Source organism: Rhinopithecus bieti, unplaced genomic scaffold (genome assembly GCF_001698545.2).
Source record: "Rhinopithecus bieti isolate Rb0 unplaced genomic scaffold, ASM169854v2 scaffold_32081, whole genome shotgun sequence".
NCBI classification, from domain to species: Eukaryota; Metazoa; Chordata; class Mammalia; order Primates; family Cercopithecidae; genus Rhinopithecus; species Rhinopithecus bieti.
Window position 1 is genome coordinate 1,853,722 of NW_016814436.1, and position 25,822 is coordinate 1,879,543.

General features: G+C 44.5%; 1 protein-coding gene across 3 annotated transcripts in view; it reads right to left on the reverse strand.

The window, feature by feature from the left end:
• WWP2 (WW domain containing E3 ubiquitin protein ligase 2) overlaps window positions 1-25,822 on the reverse strand; it is a 187,296-nt gene that overhangs the window by 60,413 nt on the left and 101,061 nt on the right. For all 3 annotated transcript variants that reach the window (XM_017850810.1, XM_017850812.1, XM_017850813.1), the window contains one exon: window positions 10,860-10,987. In XM_017850810.1, coding sequence (XP_017706299.1) covers window positions 10,860-10,987 — 128 coding nt within the window. The remainder of the gene's footprint in view (window positions 1-10,859; window positions 10,988-25,822) is intronic.

The following is a 25,822-nucleotide window of genomic DNA, read 5'->3' on the forward strand; positions in this document are numbered from 1 at the left end:
ATTGCAGGCTTGAGCCACTGCACCCAGCCTAAAATTTTAAAATTAAAATTAAAAAATAAAAAATAAAAGAAAGATATTTGAAATAAAACCACCTGACATTTGTATAACACTATCATTTATGAAACAGGTTCTTTTGGCCGGGCACAGTGGCTCACGTCTGTAATCCCAGCACTTTGGGAGGCTAAGGCAGGCAGATCACCTGAAGTCAGAAGTTCGAGTCCAGCGTGGCCGACATGGTGAAACCCCGTTTCTACTAAAAATACAAAAATTAAGCTGGGCACAATGGCTCACAACTGTAATCCCAGTACTTTGGGAGGCCAAGGCAGGCGGATCATTTGAGGCCAGGAGTTCGAGACCAGCTTGGTCAACATGGGAAAACCCCATCTCTACAAAAATTAGGTTGGACACAGTTGTTCACCCCTATAATCCCAGCACTTTGGGAGGCAGAGGCACGGGGATCACTTAAGGTCAGGAGTTCAAGACCAGCCTGGCCAACATGGCAAACCCTGTCTCCATTAAAAATACAAAAAATTAGCTGCGTATGGTGGCACATGCCTATAGTCCCCACTACTCAGGAGGCTGAGGCACGAGAATCACTTGAGCCCGGGAATGGGGAGGTTGCAGCGAGCTGAGAGCATGCCATTGTACTCCTGTACTCCAGCCTGGGTGACAGAGCGAGACTCCCTCTAAAAAAAAAACGCACACACAAACAGGTACTTTTTGTTTTATTTTGCACTAATTTGGATATTATTTTCAGAAAATCTGAAAAGACAGTATGCCCTTCAACCAGTTTCCCTTAATAATACTATCTTATAGAATCATGGCATATTTTCCAATGCTAAAATAATAATTAGTATACTACTATTAACTAAAGTCCAGACTTTATTTGGATTTCACCAGCTTTTGCACTAATGTTTTCTTTCTGTTCCAAGATCCAACCCAGGATCCTGCATTGCCTTTAGCAAGTTCACTTTTATTAGCTCACTGATCATCCCAATGCCCTTATGAGGAAGATATTATCATTCCCATTTCACTGCAGACAAAACTGAGGCTCATAGAGGGACCACTCAGAGAGGCGCGTGCAGTCAGCAAATAGCAGAACCAGTACGCAAACCAGAACACCATGAAGTAAAAACAGTGCACGTGGGGAGCGAAGACAGCTTCGATGTTTCCCAAATGGGAGGGAAAGTGGGGTACCAAGGAGGGAAAGTGGGGGTACCAAATGGTACGCAGTAAGATGGCAGTTGCATGGCCTCTGCTTTCTATAACCCTGGGTATTTCACAAGGTTCCCTCTGTGATGTTGGTTACACATTCTAACTTTATGAATCACATATTCACTCAGGACTGAGACACACTCTAGTCACAGCCAAAAAAAAGATCAGGAATTGGAAATTCTTTTGCTTAATCCTAGAGACACTGCCAGCCCACTGTGTGTTCCAAGATGCTTAGGTGTGTATGGTATATCACAAGCTCATGGTGGACACTCAGGATTTTTCGGCCCTGCACTCAAGCACGTATAAAGCCAGCACCAATAACAACAGAAGCTCTTTCTACTGAAGATCAGCTCATAATGTGTGGGCCACGGTAAAGCAGTTGGTGTCTTTCACCCGTGAAACACAAGCAACTGCATTGCCAAGGCAGCTGATCAGTCAGCTCTTCACGAGAGCAACTAAAACCGGACCAAGATTTTGTAATTAGCACAGCAGGGGATGACTGAAGCTCATATAAAGAAAAGCAGTTATATTACATGGGGGAAAAAGGAGCAAAACTTAAAAATGGACAAAGCCATACTGGGTTACCTGATTGATGGGAAGGTAAAATCCTTCCTCGGTTTATATACAGATGAACAGGATTCCTACTTACATCCCACTGTGCTTCAAAGAATTCAAAGTCTGAAATTCGTTTTGAAAATGTATGAACGATCAAAGAACATCATGGGTGGAAAAAAAAAAGAGGCAAAACTAGCTCTTCCAGACATTAAAGAAAATACGATAACACATCAGTAATAAAAATCATATGGGACTTACTCAAAACAAGAAACAAATTCTCACCGTATGTAAGGATGTGAAAAGTGATCAACACTAAATAAAATCACAGTAAAAAATGACACTATTTACTTAATGTCTCTAGGATAATAGGATCCCAGTATAGAAAATAATTTAGACCCAGTCCTCATTGTATATACATAGATGTCTATATAATATATATTATGTATAAATATATATTTATAGTTATATATTATAGTGATACATATATCACTATAAACTCCAATGGGATATTTATTTTGATAACATAACATCATGAAGAAAGCAAGTGAAAACAGAAGCAGAAGAAAGTATTTATCTCTGCAGATCCAAATGTGGCCATAAAGAAAAAAAAAAAAAGTATCATCATTTTACAGACAAAACTTTTAATATTGACGCAAAAAGTAATTATACACTTTTTTTTTTTTTTTTTGTAGTAACGGTTTCAACATGTTAACCAGGAACGGTCTCGATCTCCTGACCTCATGATCCACCCTCTCGGCCCCCAAAAGTGCGGGATTAAACAGACTTGAGCACCGCGCCAGCCCTATTATACAACATTTTTTAACTGCACACGGCTTAATTATTTTTAAAATTCTTAAATCCTTTTCTGCAATACTCACGGAAATAAAATAAAATGCAAAACAGTGATATGGGAAAATTTATAATCATAAATATAACAGATAAAACTTGCAGCTACACGTCATGCCCATCCTAATGGGCATTAAATATAGAATTACCATAGTAATTCCACTCCTAGGTATACAACCAAAAGAAATGAAAGCTTGGGCTCAGATACTTGTACAGCCAGGTTCTCAGTAGCATTATTCCTATAGCCAAAAGGTAGAAATGACCCAAATGTTCATCTACAGATGAATGGAGAAACAAAATATGGTATGTATATGCAATCAAATATTATTCAACCTTAAAAAGGAAGGAAATTCTGATACATGCTACAACATGGATGAATCTTGAAAACACCACGCTAAGTGAAATAAGCCAGACATAAAAGGACACATTAGTCCACTTACATGAGGTATCTAGAACAAGAAAATGCAGAAACAGACAGGAGATTAGGGGTCACCATGGGCTGCGGGAGAGAGGCAGGCAAGTTGGGGGGAAATGTTATTGTTTAATGGATACAGAGAATCCATTGGGATGATGAAAAAGTTCTGGAAATGGACACTGGTGGTGACAGTTACCCAACATTGTGATTGTACTTAATGCCACCGAATTACACACCTAAAAATGGTTTAAATAGTAAATTTCATGTTGTGTGTTTTTTACAATTTTTAAAAATTGTACCTAGAATATATTAAGAGCTTATATAAACCTCTAAAGTAAACTTCTAAATCTTTGAAGGACAAATGATCAAATACTATGAAAAAAGACACAATAAAAAAGAAATAGTTAAGCAACTAGTAAATGAGGAAATGCAACAAGGTTAAACATTTTAACCAATGAGGTAGCACTTAATACTATTAGCAAAAAATTATAAACCAATATTTACAAGGTTGCAGAAAAAATAAACCTCACATACCACTTTATGAACATTTTGGACTACTTTGGATATACGATTGATCCTCTTAGAAAGACAGTCTGCTCATACACACTAGAGCTCATTTTTTAAAATTCACATATTTTGACTTAAGAATTTCACTCAAGAAGAAACAAAGCTGTATGCAGGTATTTACAGCAGAGTTTTGTTTTGCAACAGGGAAATACACAAGAATTAAGGAATGGTTAGATGAATTACGGAATATTAACTGCAAAATAGTGTGAGGTCACTTTTAAAAAGCAAAGAAGAAGAGCACATAGATGCATGAAACCATGTATAAAAATAGGCTGGATGCAATGGCTCACGTCTGCAATCCCAACACTTTCGAAGGCTGAGACAAGAGGATCGATCCAAGCCAGGAGTTTGAGACCGGCCTGGGCAACAAAGTGAGACCCCCATCTCCACAAGAAAATTTTAAAAAAGAAAAACGAAGTGAAAAAAATATTATATATTCATGTTGTCTAATTAAAACTCCATAAAATTATTCATAAAGATAAAAGCTCTGTGCCAGGCACCCTGCCAAGCACTCTGCATGTTTTATATACAGGCATACCTTGTTTTGTTGAGTTGCACTATGTGATTTTTTTACAAACTGAAGGCTTGTGGCAACCTGACATCCAGCAAGTCTATTTCTCAACATCATTTTTCCAACAGCATAAACTCCCTTCATGTTTCTGTGTCACATTTTGGTAATTCTCACAATATGTCAATGTTTCCAACTTAAAATTTTTCGTAGTTGTTATTTATATCTGTCATGGAGATCTGTGACCAGTGATCTTTGATATGTTACTACTGCCACTGTTTTGCAGTGCCACAAACCGCATCCATATAGAATAGCAAATTTGGGCCGGGCATGGTGGCTCACACCTGTAATCCCAACACTTTGGGAGGCTGAGGCGAGTGGATCACCTGAGGTCAGGAGTTCAAGATCAGCCTGGCCAACATGGTAAAACCCTAGTTCTACTAAAAATACAAAAATTAGGTGGGCACGGTGGCATGTGCCTATAATCCCAGCTACTGGGGGGTGCTGAGGCAGGAGAATCGCTTGAACCCAGGAGGCGGAGGTTGCAGTGAGCCGAGATCACGCCATTGCACTCCAGCCTGGGCGACAGCATGAGACTTTGTCTCAATAAATAAATAAATAAATATATAGCAAATTTAATAATAAATACTGTGTGTGTTCTGACTGCTCCTCCGACTGGCTGTTCTCTCTCTCCTCATACCCTACAATGGCCTCTAAGTGTTCAAGTGAAAGGAAGAGTCACATGTCTCTCACTGTAAACCAAATACTAGAAATTATTACATTTAGTGATAAGAAAGGTGAGTTGAAAGCCAAGACAGGCCAAAGCTGAAACTTCTGTGCCAGTTAGCCAAGTTGTGAATGCAAAGGAGAAGTTCCTGAAGGAAATTAAAGGCGCTACTCTGGTGAACACTTGAGTGATAAGAAAGGAAAACAGCCTTACCAAGAAAAGCTGGTAGGGAGAAAGTTTGAGTAGTCTGAAAAGAAGATCAAACCAGCCTCAACATTCTCTTAAGCCAAAGCCTAATCTGGAGCCAGACCCTAACTTTCTTCAATTCTATGAAGGCTGAGAGAGGCAAGGAAGTTGCAGAAAAAAAATTGGAAGATAGCAGAGATTAGTTCATGAAGTTTAAGAAAAGAAACCTCAAAAAGAACATAAAAGTGCAAATGAAGAAAATGCTGATGAAGAATCTGCAGCAAGTTATCCAGAAGATCTAGCTAAGATCATTGATGGGGTTGGCTATACTAAACAACAGATTTTCAATGTAGACAAAATAGCCTTCTATTGCAAGAAGATGCCATCTTGGACATTCATAGCTAAAGAGAAGTTAATTCCCTCAAAGCTTCAAAGGACAGGCTGTCTCTCTTCTTAGAAGCTAATGTCGCTGGTGATTTTAAGTTGAAGCCAATGTTCACTTAACATTGTGAAAATCCTAGGGCCCTTATAAATTATGCTAAATCTACTCTGCTTGTGTTTTATAAATGGAGCAACAAAGCCTGGATCACAGCACATCTGTTTGCAGCATGGTTTACTGAATATTTTAAGCCCACTGTTGAGATATACTGCTCAGGAGAAAAGATTCAACATATTACTGCTCATGGATAATGCACCGGGTTACCCAAGAGCTCTGATGTAGATATACAAGGAGATTAATGTTGTTTTCATGCCTGCTAACACAACATCTGTTCTGTAGCCCATGGATCAAGGAGTCATCTTCTCTTTCAAGTCTTACTATTTAAGAAACACATTTTATGGCTGGGCACAGGGGCTCACGCCTATAATCTCAGCACTTTGGGAGGCCGAGGTAAGTGGATCACTTGAGGTCAGGAGTCTGAGACCATCCTGGCCAACATGATGGCATCCTGTCTCTAAAACACAAAAATTAGCCAGATGTGGTGGCAGATGCCTATAATCCCAGCTACTTTGGAGGCTGAGGCACAAGAATCACTTGAACTCGGGAGGTGGAGGTTACACTGAGCCATGATCATGCCACAGCATTCCAGCCTGGGCAACAGAGCGAGACTCCATCTCAAAAACAAAAAAAGAAAAAAAAAAAAATACAAAAAAAACCCACAAATACATTTTATAAGGCTGTAACTGCCATAGATCATGATTCCTCTGATGGATGTGGGCAAAAATCCATTAAAAACCTCCTAAAGACTCAGGCCTACAATCCCAGCACTTTGGGAGACTAAGGCAGGCAGATCACCTGAGGTCAGGAGTTCAAGACTAGCCTGGCCCACCTGATGAAACCCCATCTTTACTGAAAATACAAAAATTAGCTGGGTGTGGTGGTACATGCCTATAACCCCAGCTACTCCTGGGACTGAGGTAGGAGAATCGCTTTAACCCAGGAGGCAGATGTTGCCGCAGTGAGCTGAGATCATGCCGTTGCACACCAGCCTAGGCAACAAGAGCAAAACTCCATCTCAAAAAAAATTTTAAATTTAAAAAAATAAAACTAAAAGGACTCACCATTCTAGATGCCAATAAGAACATTTGCGATTCATGGGAGGAGGTCAACATATCAACACAACAGGAGTTTGGAAGAAGCCCATTCAAACCCTGATGGATGGCTTTGAGGGGTTCAAGATTTCAGGGGAGGAAGGAAATGCAGGTGTGGCAGAAACAGCAAGAGAGCTAGAATAAGAAGTAGGCCTGAAGATGCTTCTAAACTGCTTCAATCTCATGAGAAGACTGGAATGAATTAGGAGTTGTGTCTTATGGATGAGCAAAGAAAGCAGTTTCTTGAGATGGAATCGACTCCTAGTGAAGATGCTGTGAACACTGTTGAAATGACAACAAAGATTTAGAATATTCCGTATACTTAGTTGATAAAGCAGTGGCAAAGTTTGAGAGAATTGACTCCAATTTTGAAAGATTTTCTACTGTTGGTAAAACGCTATCTAACAGCGTCGCGTGCTACAGAGAAATCTTTGATGAAAGGGAGTGTCAACTGATGCGGCAAACTTCATGTTGTCTTATTTTAAGAAATTGCCACAGCCACCCTGACCTTCAGCTACCACCACCCTGATCAGTCAGCAGCCATCAACATCGAGGTGAGACCTTCCACCAGCGAAGAGATTTCCACTGGCTAAAGGCTCAGATAATTGGTAGCATTTTTAGCAATAAAGTATTTTTTAATTAAGGTATATACATTTTTTAGACATAATGCTGTTGTACCCTTTATGGACTACAGTATAGTGTAAAGGTAACTTTTATATGCACTGGGAAACCAAAAAATTCATGTGACTTGCTTTTTTGTGATATTTGCTTTATTGTGGTAGTCTGGAAGCAAACCCATAATATCTTGAAGCTATGTCTATAATTTATTCCTTATAACAACTTATGAGATATATACTTTTGCTGTAATTTTTTTTCTTTGAGACAGGGTCTCACGCTGTCACCCAGGCTGGAGTGTAGTCGTGCCATCTCAGTTCACAGCAACATCTGCCTACTAGGCTCAAACGATCCTCCTGGCTCAGCCTCCTGAGTAGCTGGGACTACAGATGCATGTCACCACGCCCAACTTTTGCCCTAATTTTATAAATGAGAAAACTAAGACCCAGCGAGTCACTGGGCCTTAAACACATTAAAGATGAAGAACCGGAACCTGACCACAGCTGATGCAACTTCTGACTGATGTGTATGGAAATTACATTTAGGGAAGAAGTAAAATAGGTAAATTTGGGGGTAAAGTCTTCAATAAAGAATTAGCAAGTAAATCATTCCATGTCTCTAGGAAGGGCTATGCCATTAGTCTATTTCTTGATTCCACCACTTTTGGAACTTAGAAATATAATATTTATACAGACAGGCTGCCATTCACTCGTTTTATAAAAATGGATACTTTATGGTTGTGACAACATAAAAAAACCACCTGGAATCCAGCTCCAGTTTGGCCCCAAATTTCTTTTTCATGCATAACTGCAGCGTGCAGCCAAAAAAGGCTGCTAAATAAATCTCGCAAGTCTGTGGAGACTCTTCCAGGAGGCAGAGCTCCCCACCACCACCATCTTGGAACCGGTCCTCAGAGTTCTCACAGCAGCAGACTGAGGGATGAAGATGTCCTCATTCACACCCTCACACCCCCTCTGGTCCTGTGCTGCTGAAGAGAGGAGCTTCTGCCTGCTCCCAACGGCAAAGGTGACACAGTTCTGTACCCTTGGGGCAGACGTTAGTACAGGCTGCCTGTGAGGTAAAGGTAAAACACCATCACAGCAGAAAGGGGAGAGATGGACATCAAGGCCTCAGCACTGGAGTAGGCAGAAATCCCTAAAATACAACTGCCCTTCAGAGACGGATCTTAGGAACAGGTTTGGGCTTTGAGAGACACCATCATGAAACATTTCCAAGGCAGTCCGAGGTTAGAGACACTCGGCTTTTGAAGACGCAGCTGGCACCTGCCTTGTCTGCTAGAACATAATGTTCCTAGAGATAAGGACAATAAGTAATGGTACCTAAAAATAAAAGTAGGGGAAATACAGCTCTATTGAAATGTCTAAGAGTGACTCAAGGACTATCACCAAAGAAAGTCAATTCACCAATAGTTTTTATAGGAAAAGTAGAAGTAGTTGCAGGAAACCATGATCCCAATAACACAGGCCTCTGGCAGAACAAAGCCACTGGTAGCTCCGCCATGGCACCTGGGAATCAGTTGGTTCCTAAAAGCCAGTCCCCCGTCCCCATTTGTAAACATTGCCCTCCTCCACAGCCACTGAGTTTTCTAAGAGAAAAATGCTCGCAGAGCTGCCTATGGTTCTCTATACCATGGCTCAAAGCCATCACTTTGCTGTCGCCTTCACACAGACAGGAAGGCCAGGCTCAGCTACCACTAGATGTTCCAGCACGAGGATACAGTGGGTGGTCCAGGGGCACCAGGCGGCTGAGATGGCAGCCCCAGGACTCCCTACCTGCAGCTCCTCCTCTTCCCCAAGGCTCAGGGTGAGCTAGTCAGTTCACTCAAGGCCTTCAGGCAGGTCCCAAACTTCAGGGAGGAGGTCAGGCCACTGCACTCACAGTGCGCTTTGCAGGACACAGACCACTCCATCTTGTGGTCCACTGAAGACGACAGGGTATCCAGGCAACAGCAGCAGCCACAGGGACTCTGAAGCCCCCATATGGTGCTGCCAGAGAACTGAAGGGTATTACAAAGGAACTCAAATCAATTTCTTCCACTCAGTAAGTTTGTCACACAGAGGTCATTTAACAATGCCACAACAACACTTCCATGAAGAGCCACGCTGCTCTGAGTCTCCTGGCCTTCACGCCACACCTCTGCTGTCACGAGCATTAGAAAACTATCTCGCCGGGCGCGGTGGCTCAAGCCTGTAATCCCAGCACTTTGGGAGGCCAAGACGGGCGGATCACGAGGTCAGGAGATCGAGACCATCCTGGCTAATATGGTGAAACCCCATCTCTACTAAAAAATACAAAAAAACTAGCCGGGCGAGGTGTCGGGCACCTGTAGTCCCAGCTACTCGGGAGGCTGAGACAGGAGAATGGTGTAAACCTGGGAGGTGGAGCTTGCAGTGAGCTGAGATCTGGCCACTGCGCTCCAGCCTGGGCAACACAGCAAGACTCCGTCTCAAAAAAAAAAAAAAAAAAGAAAACTATCTCAGCGTCACCTACCAGTTTCAACGCCAGCATTCCTCTACCTACAGTTCATGGAAGCGAAACGTCTACGTCCCTGCCCAACTGCCCCAAATGAAGACAAACGACCAGCAGTCACTAAAGATTTGACAGTCTTTGAGAAGTTTAGAGAAATGAATGGGTTTGTTTTTTCTTTTTCTTTTTTGACTCTGTTCTGATGAGAGAGAGGGAGAGCAGGACAGAAAATGAGTTGTTCTGAAATAGGTCCTTCCCGTCTCACTTACGGGGAAGCAGAGCCAAGTGTGGGGAAGCTCTGTGTGCACGTGGACGGGACTATCTCCTCTCAAATGGGGCCCCCGTCGGGATGGCCCCAGCACACCCCCATAGTTACCTGGCTTTGTCCTAGTCAGCATCTTAACCCATTCACTGGTGGTACCATCATCTGACTCAGCTCTTAGCAACAATACTTAGTCCTATATTTCCTTAGTCTGATAATTTCCTTACGTGAAGGAAACCAAAAATATGCCATGTATAAATGAGATAGCCTCCCCAACATGAATTCCAATGCAGACAAGAAATGAATAGAAAGGCTGGGCGTGGTGGCTCACGCCTGTAATCCCAGCACTTAGGGAGGCCAAGGCGGGCGGATTATGAGATCAGGAGATAGAGATCATCCTGGCTAACACGGTGAAACCCCATCTCTACTAAAAATACAAAAAATTAGCCAGGCGTGGCAGCAGGTGTCTGGAGTCCCAGCTACTCGGGAGGCTGACGCAGGAGAATAGTGTGAACCCAGGAGGCGGAGCTTGCAGTGAGCCAAGATCATGCCACTGCACTCCAGCCTGGGAGACAGAGTGAGACTCCATCTCAAAAAAAGAAAAAGAAAAAGAAATGAATAGAAAGACAGGACTTTTTATTTGTGTGCAAATGAGTATTTTAGCAAAGCGAAGTCATATGGAGAATAACCATGGCTGTACAGAATATGGCAGAGATAGAAGAAGATGGGTCAGCAGAAAGACTGATGGATTCAAATCCAGTTTAGTCCTAGAGCTTTCTGATGCCCACCCTCTATTCTGACACAGTGGGCAGGATCCCGTGTCCACGTTAGAACGGGTGAGAGCCCACGGCTTCAGTGCAGGCTGGCGTGCAGTGCCATCACTCACCTGTGCCATTGGCCAAGCCACTGTGGCCTGAGTTCTTGACGGGCTGGCGGTGCCGGCTCCGAGCACCTGGGCTTTGCTCGCCGGTTGCTGGGGTTGTTCTGGCTGCAGCACCTGAATGTCTGTGCGTCCTGGGGGTTCAAAGTAGAAAGCAGACAGACATAAGTCACTGAAAAGGACAGAAGTGTTTCCTGCCTAAGTCATCATATTCCCTTCTCCTGCCATTTATTGGAAACAAGACCTTTAATAGCCCCTCTAGTTTTGGATTCAACAGAAGCTGGTTCCAAGCAGAGAGACCCAGGGAAGTTTCCTTTTTGGCAAAAGCTCAGAGGGTAACTTTGTGTAAACTTTTCCACTTCAAGTAAACAAATCCAAAGTGAATTGCCCCTGCATCTGAAATAATTGGCAAAATATCCTGTGACCATCACATTATTTTTATTGGGCTCAAATGGTAAAAATAAACAAGAATCACTGACAGGCTCAGATGAAAATTTCCCCCCTTAGGCAAGAAGAGCTTTTATCCAAAGCAATTTTCTCTATAGCTAGAAAGATAATTCCCTTGGCAATAAAAGTCAAGCGGCATTAAACAACTTTTAGTCAATGCGTATGGTGACACTTTTTGTTGTTGTCGCTCACTTGTTAGTTTGTTTAGAGACGGGGTCACACTCTGCTGCCCAGGCTGGAGTGGTGCAATCATAGCTCATTGCAGCCTCAAACTCCTGGGCTCAAGTGATCCTCCCACCTCAGCCTAGCCAGGAGCTCCACAGTACCACGCCTGGCTCATTTTTTTATTTTTGGGGAGATGGGGTCTTGCTGTGTTGCCAAGGCTGGTCTCGAACTCCTGAGCTCAAACGATCCTCCCACCTCAGCCTCCCAAAGTGCTGAGATTACAGGTATAAGCCACTGTGCCTGGCCTAGATATGTTTTATCTAGAAAAGATGACTCAACAATCCATCCAAATAAATGAGAAGTAATAAAGAAATGTACCCAAATCACAAAGAAAACTATGGGATTTAGCAGCAGAAAACCTATCAGGCATCTTCAGAGAACACAAGGCAACAGGCAGCATGCGTTCTCAAGTTCTTTCTGTAGCTTGACTTTGCCCACTCAGTGAAAATGTCTAAGCCTCCCTGTCCTTCAGTTCATCTGTTTCACCAAAGGAGGCTCTTCTACTACTTAGTAAGCATCTACTACTTTGCAACTATGAGATGGTTCAAATACCATCCAGTGAAGAAAAGATCACCCCTCTCCAGGCAGAGATACCGAGGCCCAGAGACAATTTGTACCATGCAACATGGGGCGATAAGACTACTCTCACCAGCCGGGCGCGGTGGCTCAAGCCTGTAATCCCAGCACTTTGGGAGGCCGAGACGGGCGGATCATGAGGTCAGGAGATCGAGACCATCCTGGCTAATACGGTGAAACCCCGTCTCTACTAAAAAATACAAAAAACTAGCCGGGCGACGAGGCGGGCGCCTGTAGTCCCAGCTACTCGGGAGGCTGAGACAGGAGAATGGCATGAACCCGGGAGGCGGAGCTTGCAGTGAGCTGAGAGCCGGCCACTGCACTCCAGCCTGGGCGGCAGAGCAAGACTCCGTCTCAAAAAAAATAAAATAAAATAAAAAATAAAAAATAAAAAAAAAAAAAAAGACTACTCTCACCAATAAAGGTGGTTGGGCACAGTGGCTCACGCCTGTTATCCCAACACTTTGGGACGCCAAGGCGGGAGGATCACTTGAGCCCAGGAGTTTGAGACCAGCCTGGGCAACATAATGAGACCCTGCCTCTATAAAAAATAAACAAAATTAGCTGCACTACTGGTGCATGCCTGTAGTCCCAGGTACTCAGGAGGCTGAAGTAGGAGGATCATTTGAGCCCAGAAGGTAGAGCTTTCAGGGAGCTAAGATCACATCACTGCACTCCAGTCTGGGTGACAGAGTGAGTGAGAGTGTCTCAAAAAACAAAAAAAAAGGTCAATAAATAAAGGTAACAGTAATGGCTATAGAAGTACATAATATTCACTGAACTCTAACATTATGTTCCAGGCACTGTGTGTGCTATGCACGTTACATATATTTTCTCATTTAACATGGGAACCCTAAAGGTGGGTTACTATTATTATCCTCACTTTACAGATAAGCAAACAGACACAGAGAAGCTCTACAGAAAGTAAAGCCAAAGGATGCCAAGATTCATATCCAGGCAGTTTGATGTCAAGAGCCCAGGCTCTTAAGTCAAAAGATGGGACAGGAAGCCTGAACTCAAGCTGAATTCCTCTTGGGCTATTTTTTTGCTGGTCATTTGGACAATGGTAAAATTAAGAGCTATAATAGAAAGTTCCCCAGCGGGAGGATCCACCCCCAGCAGAACCACCCTGCTAGGAGTCTTTGGTCCAGTGTGTTGGGATGGTCAACAGGAGGTTCCTTGAGGGATATGAACCACCCTCACCAACTACCTTCTCTAAAGCAAGAAACAGAATTTGACAAGATGAACATAAACCAAAATCTTAACGGTCATTATCTTTGGATATGGGGAATACAGAAGCCCTTTTGTGCTCTTCTAGATTTTCCAGCTTCCTTCATTGAGCTTGTATACTTGTGAGTAAGGAAAAAAACATGAATTTTTGGCTGGGTGCAGTGGCTTACACCTGTAATCCTAACCCTTTGGGAGGCTGAGATGGGATGATTACTTGAGCCCAGGAGTTTGAGACCAACCTGGGCAACACAGGGAGACCTCATCTCTACCAAAAATTATTTTAAAATTTAAAATTAAATTAAAAAAAATTATCCAGGTGTGGTGGCATGCCCCTGTGGTCCCAGATACTTGGGAGACCAAGGCAGGAGGATCACTTCAGCCTGAGAGCATGGCAAAAGAGTGAGACTTTGTTTCAAAAAAAAAAAAATTTTTTTTAAGTTTTGCTTGCCCCAACCCCCAACAAAAAAATAAAGGAGAAAAATGGAGAAACGCAGCAAACTCTGGAATCCCTCATACCTAAACACTGCGTGGCAATAGAGACAGGGCACGACAGAGCTGTGGAAATAAAGACTCAATGTGGACTCTCTTTTTCCATCTTAACTTTTTCCTTGAGCTAATTTCATAAATCAAAAGCTGTTGGCTGGATGCAGTGGCTCATGCCTGTAATCCCAGCACTTTGGGAGGCCGAGGCAGGTGGATCACCTGAGGTCAGGAGTTCGAGACCAGCCTGGCCAACATAGCGAAACCTCATCTCTACTAAAAATACAAAATTAGCCAGGAGTGATGGTACGCACCTATAATCCCAGCTACTCCAGAGGCTGAGGCAGGAGAATCACTTAGAATCTGGGAGGTGGAGGTTGCAGTGAGCCAAGATTGTGCCACTGCACTCCAGCCTGGGCAACACATAGGGAGACTCTGTCTCAACAACAACAAAAAAGCTGTCAACCACACCTCACTCAAAGATGAGTATTTCAAAGTTCCCACTTCATGGGAAGAAATGTTCACCTTAAGCATTTTACCACAGCTCCTCCTCAAAAGTGGAACAAGCACAAATGAGTTTCAAAGGGAAAGGCAGGCAGCCCTCAGCAAGCTGGTGTGTGTGTGCACACATGTGTGTGTATATTTGTGTGTGTATGTATGTATGTGTGTGTGTATGTATGTGTGTGTGCATGTGTGTGCATGTGTGTACATATGTGTACGTGCTGAGGGCAGAGAGCTTGAGAAAGAAAACTGGTTAATAGAAGGTTTGTTTCAGCCAAGGATCCCCTTACTAGGACAAAAAGCCTCTCTGATTTGGAACTTGCTGCCCCCAGGAGCAAGCTGGACCCCTCAGAGAGCTGCAGGACCTGCAAAAAGTGCACTGTCAACCCCTCAGACGGACCTGCCCATGATCAACTCCAGCCCTGGGTTCCTTGTCCCTCTGCAGAGGGACATGACAGAGCAGCTGGGCATGACAACAGGGTGGGTCCCATTATTCCCTGGCCCCGCCCTCTCTTCCCAGAAAGGGCATGTGGTCAGCGTGGAGAGAGAATACTTTCAGAAACACTTAACCACTAATGATAGCGGCTTACCCTGAATGATGGGCAGGGCAGGGCGGGATCAGCCCTAAGCTAGGGGCAGCTGGGACCACTTTGCATGAACTGCTGCCTCCCCGCCTGCGGCCAGCCACCACCCCCGAACACACACGCATGCCACATCCCCTCTCCCCAGATTCCCTCCTTGCCCTAAATCTGGAGTTACTAGTTTTGGGCTCTTGTGTTACCTTAAAAAAAAGACACTTAAAGGAAGAGAAGGCCTCAACATCTGAGGCAACTCCTCTCTTCAGCAGCTGCCTCTCTTGGAAAACTCAGTTAACCCATAAAAGATGGGATCATATCGTGATGAAAAGTTGGCCCAGATGCTGAAACCACACATCGTGGACCAAAATAGCACCCAGACAAATGCGGGGTGATAGCTGAGACAGCCGGGCTCGGCTCTGCCCATGGCTTCAACCTTGGTCCGAACCCCCTTACCATTTAGGGGGAGGGGAGGAGTTATACAGCCCCCAAGGCAGGCAGAAAGCAGTTAGAACAGTTGTGCCAGTCAGGCCAAACTCCACAAATGGTTTTAAGTCAACTCATTATAGAAATTCAGCTCTCTTTGTAGCACACCCTTCTCAGGAGGCGGTGTGTCCTCACCCAAGGTCCTCTCTCAAGAACTGAGGCCTCCTGAAGGAAGGCCAGTCACAACCAGGACCCATGCTCCCCAAAGCGGTTCTGACACAGATGAGGTCCCCAGGACAGGGCTGCTCACTGACACTTGGCATTTAAGCTTTGACGGTCACAGCTCTGGCCTCCATCCTCAGCTACACCCTGACAGCTAGAGCCTTGGGTGTCATGGGACATCTGGCCTCGCCCTTCATGAGGGCTGCAGAATTGTACCAGCCATCCTTTTCTGAGTGCTAGGCCCGTTCTAGAGACAAAACAGAGTCCCTGACCTCAAGGAGCTTCCACCTTAGTGGAAATGCTGTGATTTGTAATTCTGCTCAGACACAAATTTCCATCACAGCACACAATGCTGCTTTGGGGAAGCCGCCTGCTGGTGAGTGAGCCTGGCTGACCACGTGACAGTGTCACCTCAGTGCAGCCGTGTTGACCACTGTCACCTTTGCAACGGTTCATGTGAAGTAATTAAACAAAACAGGACTTTGTTTATTTGTTTTTTGAAAAAAAAAAAAAAAAAAAAAAAAAGCCTTGGCCAGGTGCAATGGCTCATGCCTATAATCCCAGCACTTCGGGAGGCTGAGGCAGGTGGACCACCTGAGGTCAGGAGTTCGAGACCAGCCTGGCCAACATGGCAAAACCCCATCTCTACTAAAAACAGAAAAAATTAGCTGGGCATGGTGGCACAAGTCTGTAGTCCCAGCCACTCGGGAGGCTGAGGCAGAAGAATCACTTGAACCCGGGAGGCAGAGGTTGCAGTGAGCCAAGATTGCACCACTGCATTCCAGCCTGCATGACAGAGCGAGACTCTGTCTCAAAAAATAAAAAATAAAAACAGAACTGAAAGCAAGACCTCAGGAGAGGTATTTGCACACACAGGTAGACAACAGCATTATTCACAATAGCCAAGAGGTAGAAGCAACCCACCCTCAACGAATGGATAAAGTATGGTGTATGCACACATATGAGTATTATTCAATCTTAAAAAGGGAGGAAATTTGGACACAGGCTACAACATGGATGAACCTCAAGGACACTACACTAAGTGAAAGAAGCCAGTGACAAAAAGAAAAATCCTGTGTGGGTCCATTTAAATGGTACCTGGAGTAGTCAAACTAATTGAGTGAGAAAGCGGGATGATGGTTGCAAGGAGCTAGGGAGACGGGGAAATAGGGAAGAAATTTGTAGAAAGCAAAAATATCTATTAAAATGAGGCTAGCTGCAGTGGCTCATGCCTGTAATCCCAGCATTTTGGGAGGCTGAAGCAGGAGGATCAATTGAGACTGGCCCAGGCAACGTAGGAAGACTCTGTCTCCATAAATAAATAAATAAATAAAATGTGAAACATTTTTTTAAAAGCATTTTGTGGCGTTATCAAAAATTTTAAACTCCTGCTCTTCTAAAGACACTGTTCAAAAAAATGAAAAGACACTCCATAATACTGAGAAATAATAATAAAATCCTAAGCCCCTCAACCAACTGAATGGACCCCCCTCTTGGCCAAGAGGACCCCAGAGAAACCTTGAAAATCTTAATTCTCAGCCATGATGAGATGCAAGGTCAGACATACCTCGTTACACCCCCCTCCTTCCTAGCCATCATGAGTCTTTCTTTCCTCAGTGTTAAACAAAAATCAACCCTCTCAAAAGACCTGTTCACTCCTGATTTCAACCAACGGCCTCATGCTGCCTTCCTTTTTGTGGTTTCCACACAGCAACTGACCAGCATTCCTTCCTGATAAGAGGCCACTGCCCACGGTGTAGTTCTGGCCAGGCCACGGAGGCTGTGCACTAAGTATCTTTCTGTCCTCTGCTTCACCTTCTGATGGACAGGGCCTAACTATAATACATTTAAATATTAAGTGTCCATCCCAAAAGGCAACAAGGGACACAAGTAACAAACGTGTTAGTTTATGATGCACACATGTGTGTCCCCTTGGTAAATATTTATAGCTTCTCCTATAAGCTGATAAATATGTAAACTTAGCCAACCAGTTTAGCACAAATTACTGTCTCATCCTTCCCTCCCTTGAAGTGCCTGCTTTTTGGTCTCAGGCGGAGGCTCCACTTCCTGCCTGCAGGTTATGGTACCCCCGCTTTAGAAATGAAGCTCTCTCTTCTAAATTTATGGAGTTTGTGACTTTTATGGTTGATAATATATATTTGATAAAGGAATTTTATCCAGAATTGATAGAGAACTCTTAAAATTCAGTAATCAGAAAACAACCCCAATATTTTTTAAATAATCAAAAGATTTGAGGCTGGGTGTGGTAGCTCATGCCTGAAATCCCACCACTTTGGGAGGCTGAGGCAGGCGGATCACCTGAGATCGGGAATTCAAGACCAGCCTGAGCAACATGGCAAAACCCTGTCTCTACAAAAATACAAAAATTTGCTAGGTATGGTGGTAAGCGCCTATAGTCCCAGCTACTTGGAAGGCTAAGGCAGGAGGATGGCTTGAGCTTGGGGAGGTTACAGTGAGCCGCGATCACACTAGTGCACTCCAGCCTAGGCGACAGAGCCAAACCCCAACTGAACAAAAAGATTCGAACAGACACATCACCAAAGAAGATCCACAGAGGGCAAGTAAGCACAAAAAAGATGCTCAACATCATAAGTTCTTCAGGAAGTGCAAATTAAAACTACAATGAGCTATCATTACATATCTATTAGGACGGACAAAGTTTTTTAGGTCAGACGTGGTGGCTCACACCTGTAATCCCAATACTTTGGGAGGCCAAGGCAGGCGGATCGCTTGAAGTCAGGAGTTTGAGACCAGCCTGGCCAACATGGTGAAACCACTTCTCTATTAAAAATCGAGCCATTGCACTCCAGCCTGGCCGACAGAGCCAGACTCTGTCTCAAAAAAAAAAAAAAGCAAAACTTAGGCATAGTGGCTGGCACCTGTAATCCCAGCTACTCAGGAGGCTGAGGCAGGAGAATCACTTGAACCTGGGAGGCCAAGGTGGCAGTGAGCCAAGATTGTGCCACTGCACTCCAGCCCGGGTGACAGAGCGAGACTCTGTCTCTCACAACAAAAAGAATGGACAGAGTTTTTGTACAACTTACAGTAACAAGTCCGGGTTAGGATGCAAAGTAATTGGAACTCTCATACATCGATGGCGGGAACACAGCCACTTTGTAAACTGTTTGGCAGTTTCTTATAAAGTTAAATATATACTCAGCATGCAAACTGACAATCCCACTCCTAAGTACTTTTTAAAATTATTATTTTCAGACAGGGTCTCGCTCTGTCACCCAGGCTGGAGTGCAGTGGCATGATCATGGCTCACTGCAGCCTCCTGGGATCCTGCGATCCTCCCACCCCATCCTCCCAGGTAGCTGGGATCACAGGTGCGTGCCACTATGCCCAGCTAATTTTTGCATTTTTGGTAGAGGATGGGTTTCACCACGTCGCCCAGTTGAACTCCTGAGTTCAAGCAATCCACCCTCCTTGGCCTCCCGAAGTGCTGGGATTGTAAGCGTGAGCCATTGCACCCGGCCTCTCCTAGGTATTTACCCATGAGAAATGAAAACATGTTTGCACAAAAGCCTGTATGCAAATGCTCATAGATGCTTTGTTTGTAATCGCCAAATACTGTGGGCAACTCCAAGTCCTTCAATTGGTGAATGAATAGACCAACTGTAGTACACATAGGGGAATAAACTCAATGCATAAAAGGAATGAAGTGTCGGTACATGTGGCAAGAGAGGTGAGTCACAACCGCATTATGCTAAGTAAAAGACACCAAAGGCTACACAGTGTGCATTTCCATTTTGAAGATATTTAAGAAGAGGTCAAACTTACAGAAAGAAAACAGATCCATGCTTGCCAGTGGTGAGGGATAGAAGGAGGAGCTGGCTACAAAGGGGCACTGGGGAACTTTCTGGGGTGATGAAACTTTCTGTATCTGTATTTTTTTTTTTTTTTTTTTGAGATGGAGTTTCACTCTTTCACCCAGACTGGAGTGCAGTGGCACAATCTCAGCTCACTACAACCTCTGCCCCCCAGGTTCAAGTGATTCTCCTGCCTCGGCCTCCCTTGTAGCTGGGATTAAAGGCGCCTGCCACCATGCCCAGCTAATGTTTGTGTTTTTAGTAGAGACGGGGTTTCACCACGTTGGCCAGGCTGGTCTTGAAGTCTGACCTCAGGATTTCACCCGCCTCGGCCTCTCAAAGTGCAAGGATTACAGGCATGAGCCATCAGGCCCAGCCTTTCTGTATCTTGATTACGATAGTGGCTACCTGGCTGTATGCTTTTGTCAAAACTTACAGAACTATACACTAGTAAGGGTGGATTTTACTGTTTGTAAATTATACCTTAGTAAAATAATAATTTTAAAAAGCCATTTGTGGAGAAAATATACAAGTAAGCAAAAGGTGTAGAAAGCAGGTATGGCGTGAGGATACGCTCCAAAAACTAGCAAGAATGTGGATGGGAATGTGATTCAGGAAAAATTCAAGACCGTACAAACATTTCTGGATTAATACATGTAGGGATTCTATAAAGACTAGGGACACATCTCTCCCAAATGTCGAGAATTCATGACTAGGCTGGGGGTGGCGGCTCACACCTGTAATCCCAGCACTTTGGGAAGCCAAGTGCGGAGGACTGCTTGAATCCAAGAGTGCAAACCCAGCCTGGCAACATAGTGAGACCTCATCTCCATAAAACGTTGTTTGAAATTAGCCAGGTATAATGGCAAGTGCCTGTGATCCCAGCTATGCGGGGAGGCTGAGGTGGGAGGATCAGTTGAGCCCGGGAGGTCGAGGCTGCAATGAGCTGTGATCGCACCACTGCACTCTATCCTGGGCAATAGAGTGAGAGACCCTGTCTCTTAAAAAAAAAAAAAAAAAAAAAAAAAAAAAAAAAAAAAGGGAATTCATGGCTGGCTGGATACCAGGTTCCAAGCATACTTTTCTATCTTGGTAAAAGAGGCCCAGAATATGAAAGGGATGTTCACTGACCCCAGATTCAGGCCCACTGATACTCAAGTTCAGCAAAAGAGAAGTTTCAGGGTATAAAAACTGATTATTAGCCAGGCACGGTGGCTCATGCCTGTAATTCCAGGACTTGGGAAGACCGAGGTGGGTGGATCACCTGAGGTCAGGAGTTTGAGACCAGCTTGGGGAATGGAGGTTGCAGTGAGCTGAGATCCTGCTGCTGCACTCCAGCCTAGGTGACACAGCGAGACTCTATCTCAAAAAAACAAAACAAGGGCCAGGCGTAGTGGCTCACGCCTGTAATCCCAGCACTTTGGGAGGCGGAGATGAGTGGATCACCTGAGGTCAGGAGTTCGAGACCAGCCTGACCAACATGGAGAAAACCTGTCTCTACTAAAAATACAAAATTATCCAGGCATGGTGATGAATGCCTGTAATCCCAGCTACTCAGGAGGCTGAGGCAGGAGAATCGCTTGAACCCTGGAGGCTGAGGTTGCGGTGAACCAAGATCACACCATTGCACTCCAGCCTGGGCAACAAGGGCGAAACTCTGTCTCAAAACAAACAAACAAAACAAAACAACCTGATTATTAATTTTCCTCCTATAAAACAGCCACAAAAAGTAAAATTGCCTAATAAAACTCCTCACATTCCAATCCGGGTGAGCGGTATTTGCCTAGGATTACTAGAACCAAGAGGGCTCCCCACCTCAAGTCTGTCCTTCCTCTGAGCACACTCTTAACTGGTCATTGTCTTTTAATAGCTGCATGGAAAAAAAAATTCAGTGGAGCTGGGCCAGTTTCCAGTGAGACAGAACCAGAAAGAAACAGGCACTTAAAATAGAAGCATGAAAAATTTTAAAAAAAAGGAAGCCGTAATGGGAAAACCAAGTGTCAGAGAAGCACCAATAAATAAACCTACTCCCACCTGCACCCCCCCTCAATTCTTCCTCCCCACTCAAATGTGGATTAGAAAAAAAAAATGGAGAAGGTGGGTAAAAGGAGAAGCGAACCAGGAAAGGCACAATTAGAGTTAAAATCGGCCCCTTCCAGTCATTGCAAAGGCAATTTACGGCTCCATTCCACACCCTACTCTGGACTGCCAGCCTCACAAATGACAGGGAAGGTAAAAATAAAACCGCTGCCAAGTCCATTCTAAATTACAGAAAGACTTCCGGAAGACAAATGATTTCCTTTTGCCCACCCTAGAGTACAGAGCAACCTTCTCAAAGGTGGCAATTTTATTAGACTAAAAAAACTCACCTTGAGAGAGAATGTACAGTCAATGGTGACTTGTCCAATCTACTTCCAGGCTGTATGTTGGGCTTAGCTGAGAAGAGTGCTCAAACGCCCTCTCAAACTTGAAAGACAGCTAGAGAGTTCAGAGGGGAAGTGTTCACCTGCTCAACACGGCCATCGATGGCTTGAGGTACCCTGAACAGAGACAGCAGCCTGTGATTTGTCCTATGACCTGACATCCCCTGACCCTGAATTATGAGTGCATAGGACACTGTCGCTGCTTAGGAGATGAGCATCCCAGCCCATCATCCTCCACTGTGCACAGGAGGAATCTCCATGGGGCTGGCCCCCAAGGAATGCAGAACACAACCTGTCCAGGTGTGCCAGAAAAGCCTCTTCACTTTCTTGCTACCAGCATCAATCCCTGTTTGAATCTGGCCCACTCACTGCCTCCTTTTACTATAGCTCCAGACCAGAAAGGACTAGACAGGACCTTGAATGAATGGGGGACTACAGTATATTAGAGTGTTCTTTCTTTCCTGTTTTTTTTTTTTTTTTTTTAAATAGAGATCGAATCTTGCTATGTTGTCCTAGCTGGTCTCAAACTCCTGGCCTCAAGCAATCCTCTGGCCCCAGCCTCCCAGAGTGTTGGGATTAGATGCATGAGCTGGGTAGAGCATTATTTCTAAGTGTTCTGACATGACAAATCACAAGGCAGGACTTCAGCAGGAGGGAGGCAGGCTCCAAAAAGAGTATGTTCAATGGACATTCCTCAAAATACCTCTCTAGACCCTTACCAAGGGGCAGTCAGACCCTTTGCTGATCTCCTTGCCCGGCATACTCTTCCTGGACTTTCCACCCAAGTGGCCAAACTCCTAGGCCAAATCTCAGTCTAAATGTCGTTCATCTCCCAGGCTACAGTAAATTTCCTTTCATTCTCTCATAACATCCTAATCATTCCCTTTATGGCACTGCTGTGTGTCATTACGTATTCATGAGGACAGGGACCAAGTCTTGTTTTGCGAACCTCTGGAGACTTGGCACCTAGTGCGTGCCTGGCCCACAGTAGGCATTCAGGAAATATTTGTTGAATGAAGGAAAGATGCAAGTTGTCAGGTTCAAAATCACTCTTGGGCCTGTAATCTCCAGTACTTTGCATATTCTTTCCAATCCAGTCACTCATCACCTCCCTGATCCCTTTAAAAAATGGAATCGGACCGCCACACCTGGCTAATTTTTTGATATATTTTTTTATAGCAATGGGGATCTCGAACTCCTAAGGTGAAGTGATGCTCCCACCTCGGCCTCCCAAAGTGCTGGGATCACAGGTGTGAGCCACCGTGGCTGGCCCATTAGAGAGAGTCTTTCTACTGTGGGGAGAGTTTCTAAAATGACCTCCCACCCACTCTAGCCCCCCTCCAATGCCTACAACCTGTGAATATGACAAGGTGCCACACCCTTGAGTATGTCGTCATGTACCACAACGGACCTTAAGAAAGGGGATCATCCGAGGGGTCACCCAGTCTAATTAGCATCACATCACCTCCTGGAAGCAAAGCACCTTCTCCAGCAGGTGGCAGGAGAGAAAATCAGATTCAAATCACAGGGACATCCGATACTCCTTTCCTGGCTTGAAGGTAGAGGGGGCACCATGAGAAGCAATGCAGGAGTCGGTGGGTGGGAAGCTTAAGGAGTTGAGAGAGACCCCCAATGATGGTCAGCAAGGAATGGGCACCTCAGTCCTACAACTGCAAGTAACTAAATTCAGCTAAGGACCCCTGAATAACTTTTTTTTTTCTTTTGCTTTTTTTTGAGACAGGGTCTCCCTCTGTCGCCCAGGCTGGAGTGCAGTGGTGCAATCACTGCATCCTTGACCTCCCTGGGCTCAAGGGATCCTCCTGCCTCAGCCTCCTGAGTAGCTGGGATGACAGGCATGTGCCACCATGCCTAGCTAATTTCTGTATTTTTTGTTGAGATGGGATTTGGCTGTTGCTCAGGCTGGTCTCTAACTCCTGGACTCAAGCCACCTGCCCGCCTCAGTCTGCCAAAGTGCTGGAATTACAGGCGTGAGCCACTGTGCCCGGCCCTGAATGACCTTTGATGCGAATTCTTCCCCAGTGTATGCAGATAAGAATGCTGTTCTACCAGAGCCTTGATTTTGGCCTTGTAAGACCCTGAAGGGAAAAGTCAGCCATGCGATCCTGGACTTACGACCCATAGAACTGTGAGCTAATAAATGGTGTTGTTTTAAGCCCTGAGTTTGTGGTGATTTGTTACACAGCAATAGAAAATGAATGCAAATAAATGACAACTCAATTTCCACGGTAGAAGATGGAACTCTCAAATACATGTATGGCTAGGGAACAGCCTTGACCCAGTTCTTGCTGGTCTAGTTCAGAAGCCCTCATATGGTTATGGCATCACTCGGTGGGATCCATCTCGAAGGAGCAGCATTCCAGTGATCCGAATGTCCTCAAGACACACATTCCTAAGATTCAACAATCACTTGGGAATTTGAACACCTAGATATAAATGAGATATTACCTATTCTTAGAGGGTAACATTCTTTTCTGGCAGAATTGAAGTACACAGACTTTACACCTTCTTTTCCCAAACAAGACTTATTTATGTGTCAATTCTTCTCTGATTCCAATATTAACCTTAAAAGCTGCAAGGATTTGAAAAGAACAGTCTGTGAAAAGCATTCAACACAGAAATACCAATCATGAAGAAACAAACGATGAAGCCACAAAGACTGCGCAAGCAGTGGGACCCCAGCACACTCTTGGTGGTTCACCTTGCAAGCACACGGCGGTTCTGATAAAGAGCACCCCCCCTTCTCTGTGGTCCTCAAATTATGGCATCTCAGGAGTCAGGGTGCCAGGGAACGTAAACCAGCAGCATGACCCACCCAGAAGTTTTGGCGAATGAAGAGCAGGAACACGAGACTCTTTCAGCTCAGCAAATATTTATTGAGCTGCTACTACGTGCAGTGAGGCACTATTCTAGGTCCTGCTGGGGACACAAAGATGAATGAGGCACACAGAGCCGTGGCCTGGTGCTTGGGTGAAAGCTTCAGCACCACTTCCCCCAAGCCCCCTCCTCCCTCAAAAAACAACAAACCAGGAGGAAGAAATAACTCCTTGGAAGTCTCCAATTCATCATTCTTTTTCTAAGTGTAAAGAAAAATGTATGACTTTACTTAAAAGAAAACATTTTTTTACTGGTTCTAAAGGTAAAATTTCAAAGAAAAGGAACAAAACCAACTGGGCCCTAATCCCCCATTCTCTGCTACAAAATAATGAGTATCTGCACCACATCCTACTCTAAGTTTTCACTAATTTCATTATATTTTCTTTGTGTCATTTTGTCATTACAGAGTTGTACTGTTAGGCTGGATGCGGTCGCTTACGCCTATAATCCCAACACTTTGGGAGGCTGAGGAAAGAGGATCCAAGACCAGCCTAGGCAACACAGGAAGACCCTGTCACTACAACAAAAAAAAATTTAAAAATTTAAAAATTAGCCAGGCATGGTGGCATGACCTGTAGTCTCAGCCACCTGGGAGACTGAGGTGGGAGGATCACTTGAGACTGGGAGGTCAAGGCTGCGTGAGCTGTGATGGTGCCACTGCACTCCAGCCTGGGTGACAGAGCGAAACCCTGTCTCAAAAAAAGAAAAAAAAAACTTGACCTTCAAAGGTCATTTGGAAACACAAAACACACAAAGTAGACCCAACATATAGACATGCTGTATATAAAACTCAGCATAAGACCAAACAGAAAATCTTCAGGCCATGAGCCAGTCAATGAGCTCTTGTTCTCTTCACACCACTGGATGCAGAATTTCACACTCCATTATCAAATAATCAGGGAGCCAAAGATACCTTCAACCCATCAAGACTTTTCTTGAAAAGTCATACCAAACATAGGCTTAAAATGGAAAGTTACGCCAGGCGTGGTGGCTCACTCCTGTAATCCCAGCACTTTGGGAGGCTGAGGCAGGTGGATCATGAGGTCAGGAGATCGAGACCATCCTGGCCAACATGGTGATGGAACACGCCCAGCTAATTTTGTATTTTAGTAGAGACGGGGTTTCACCATGTTGGC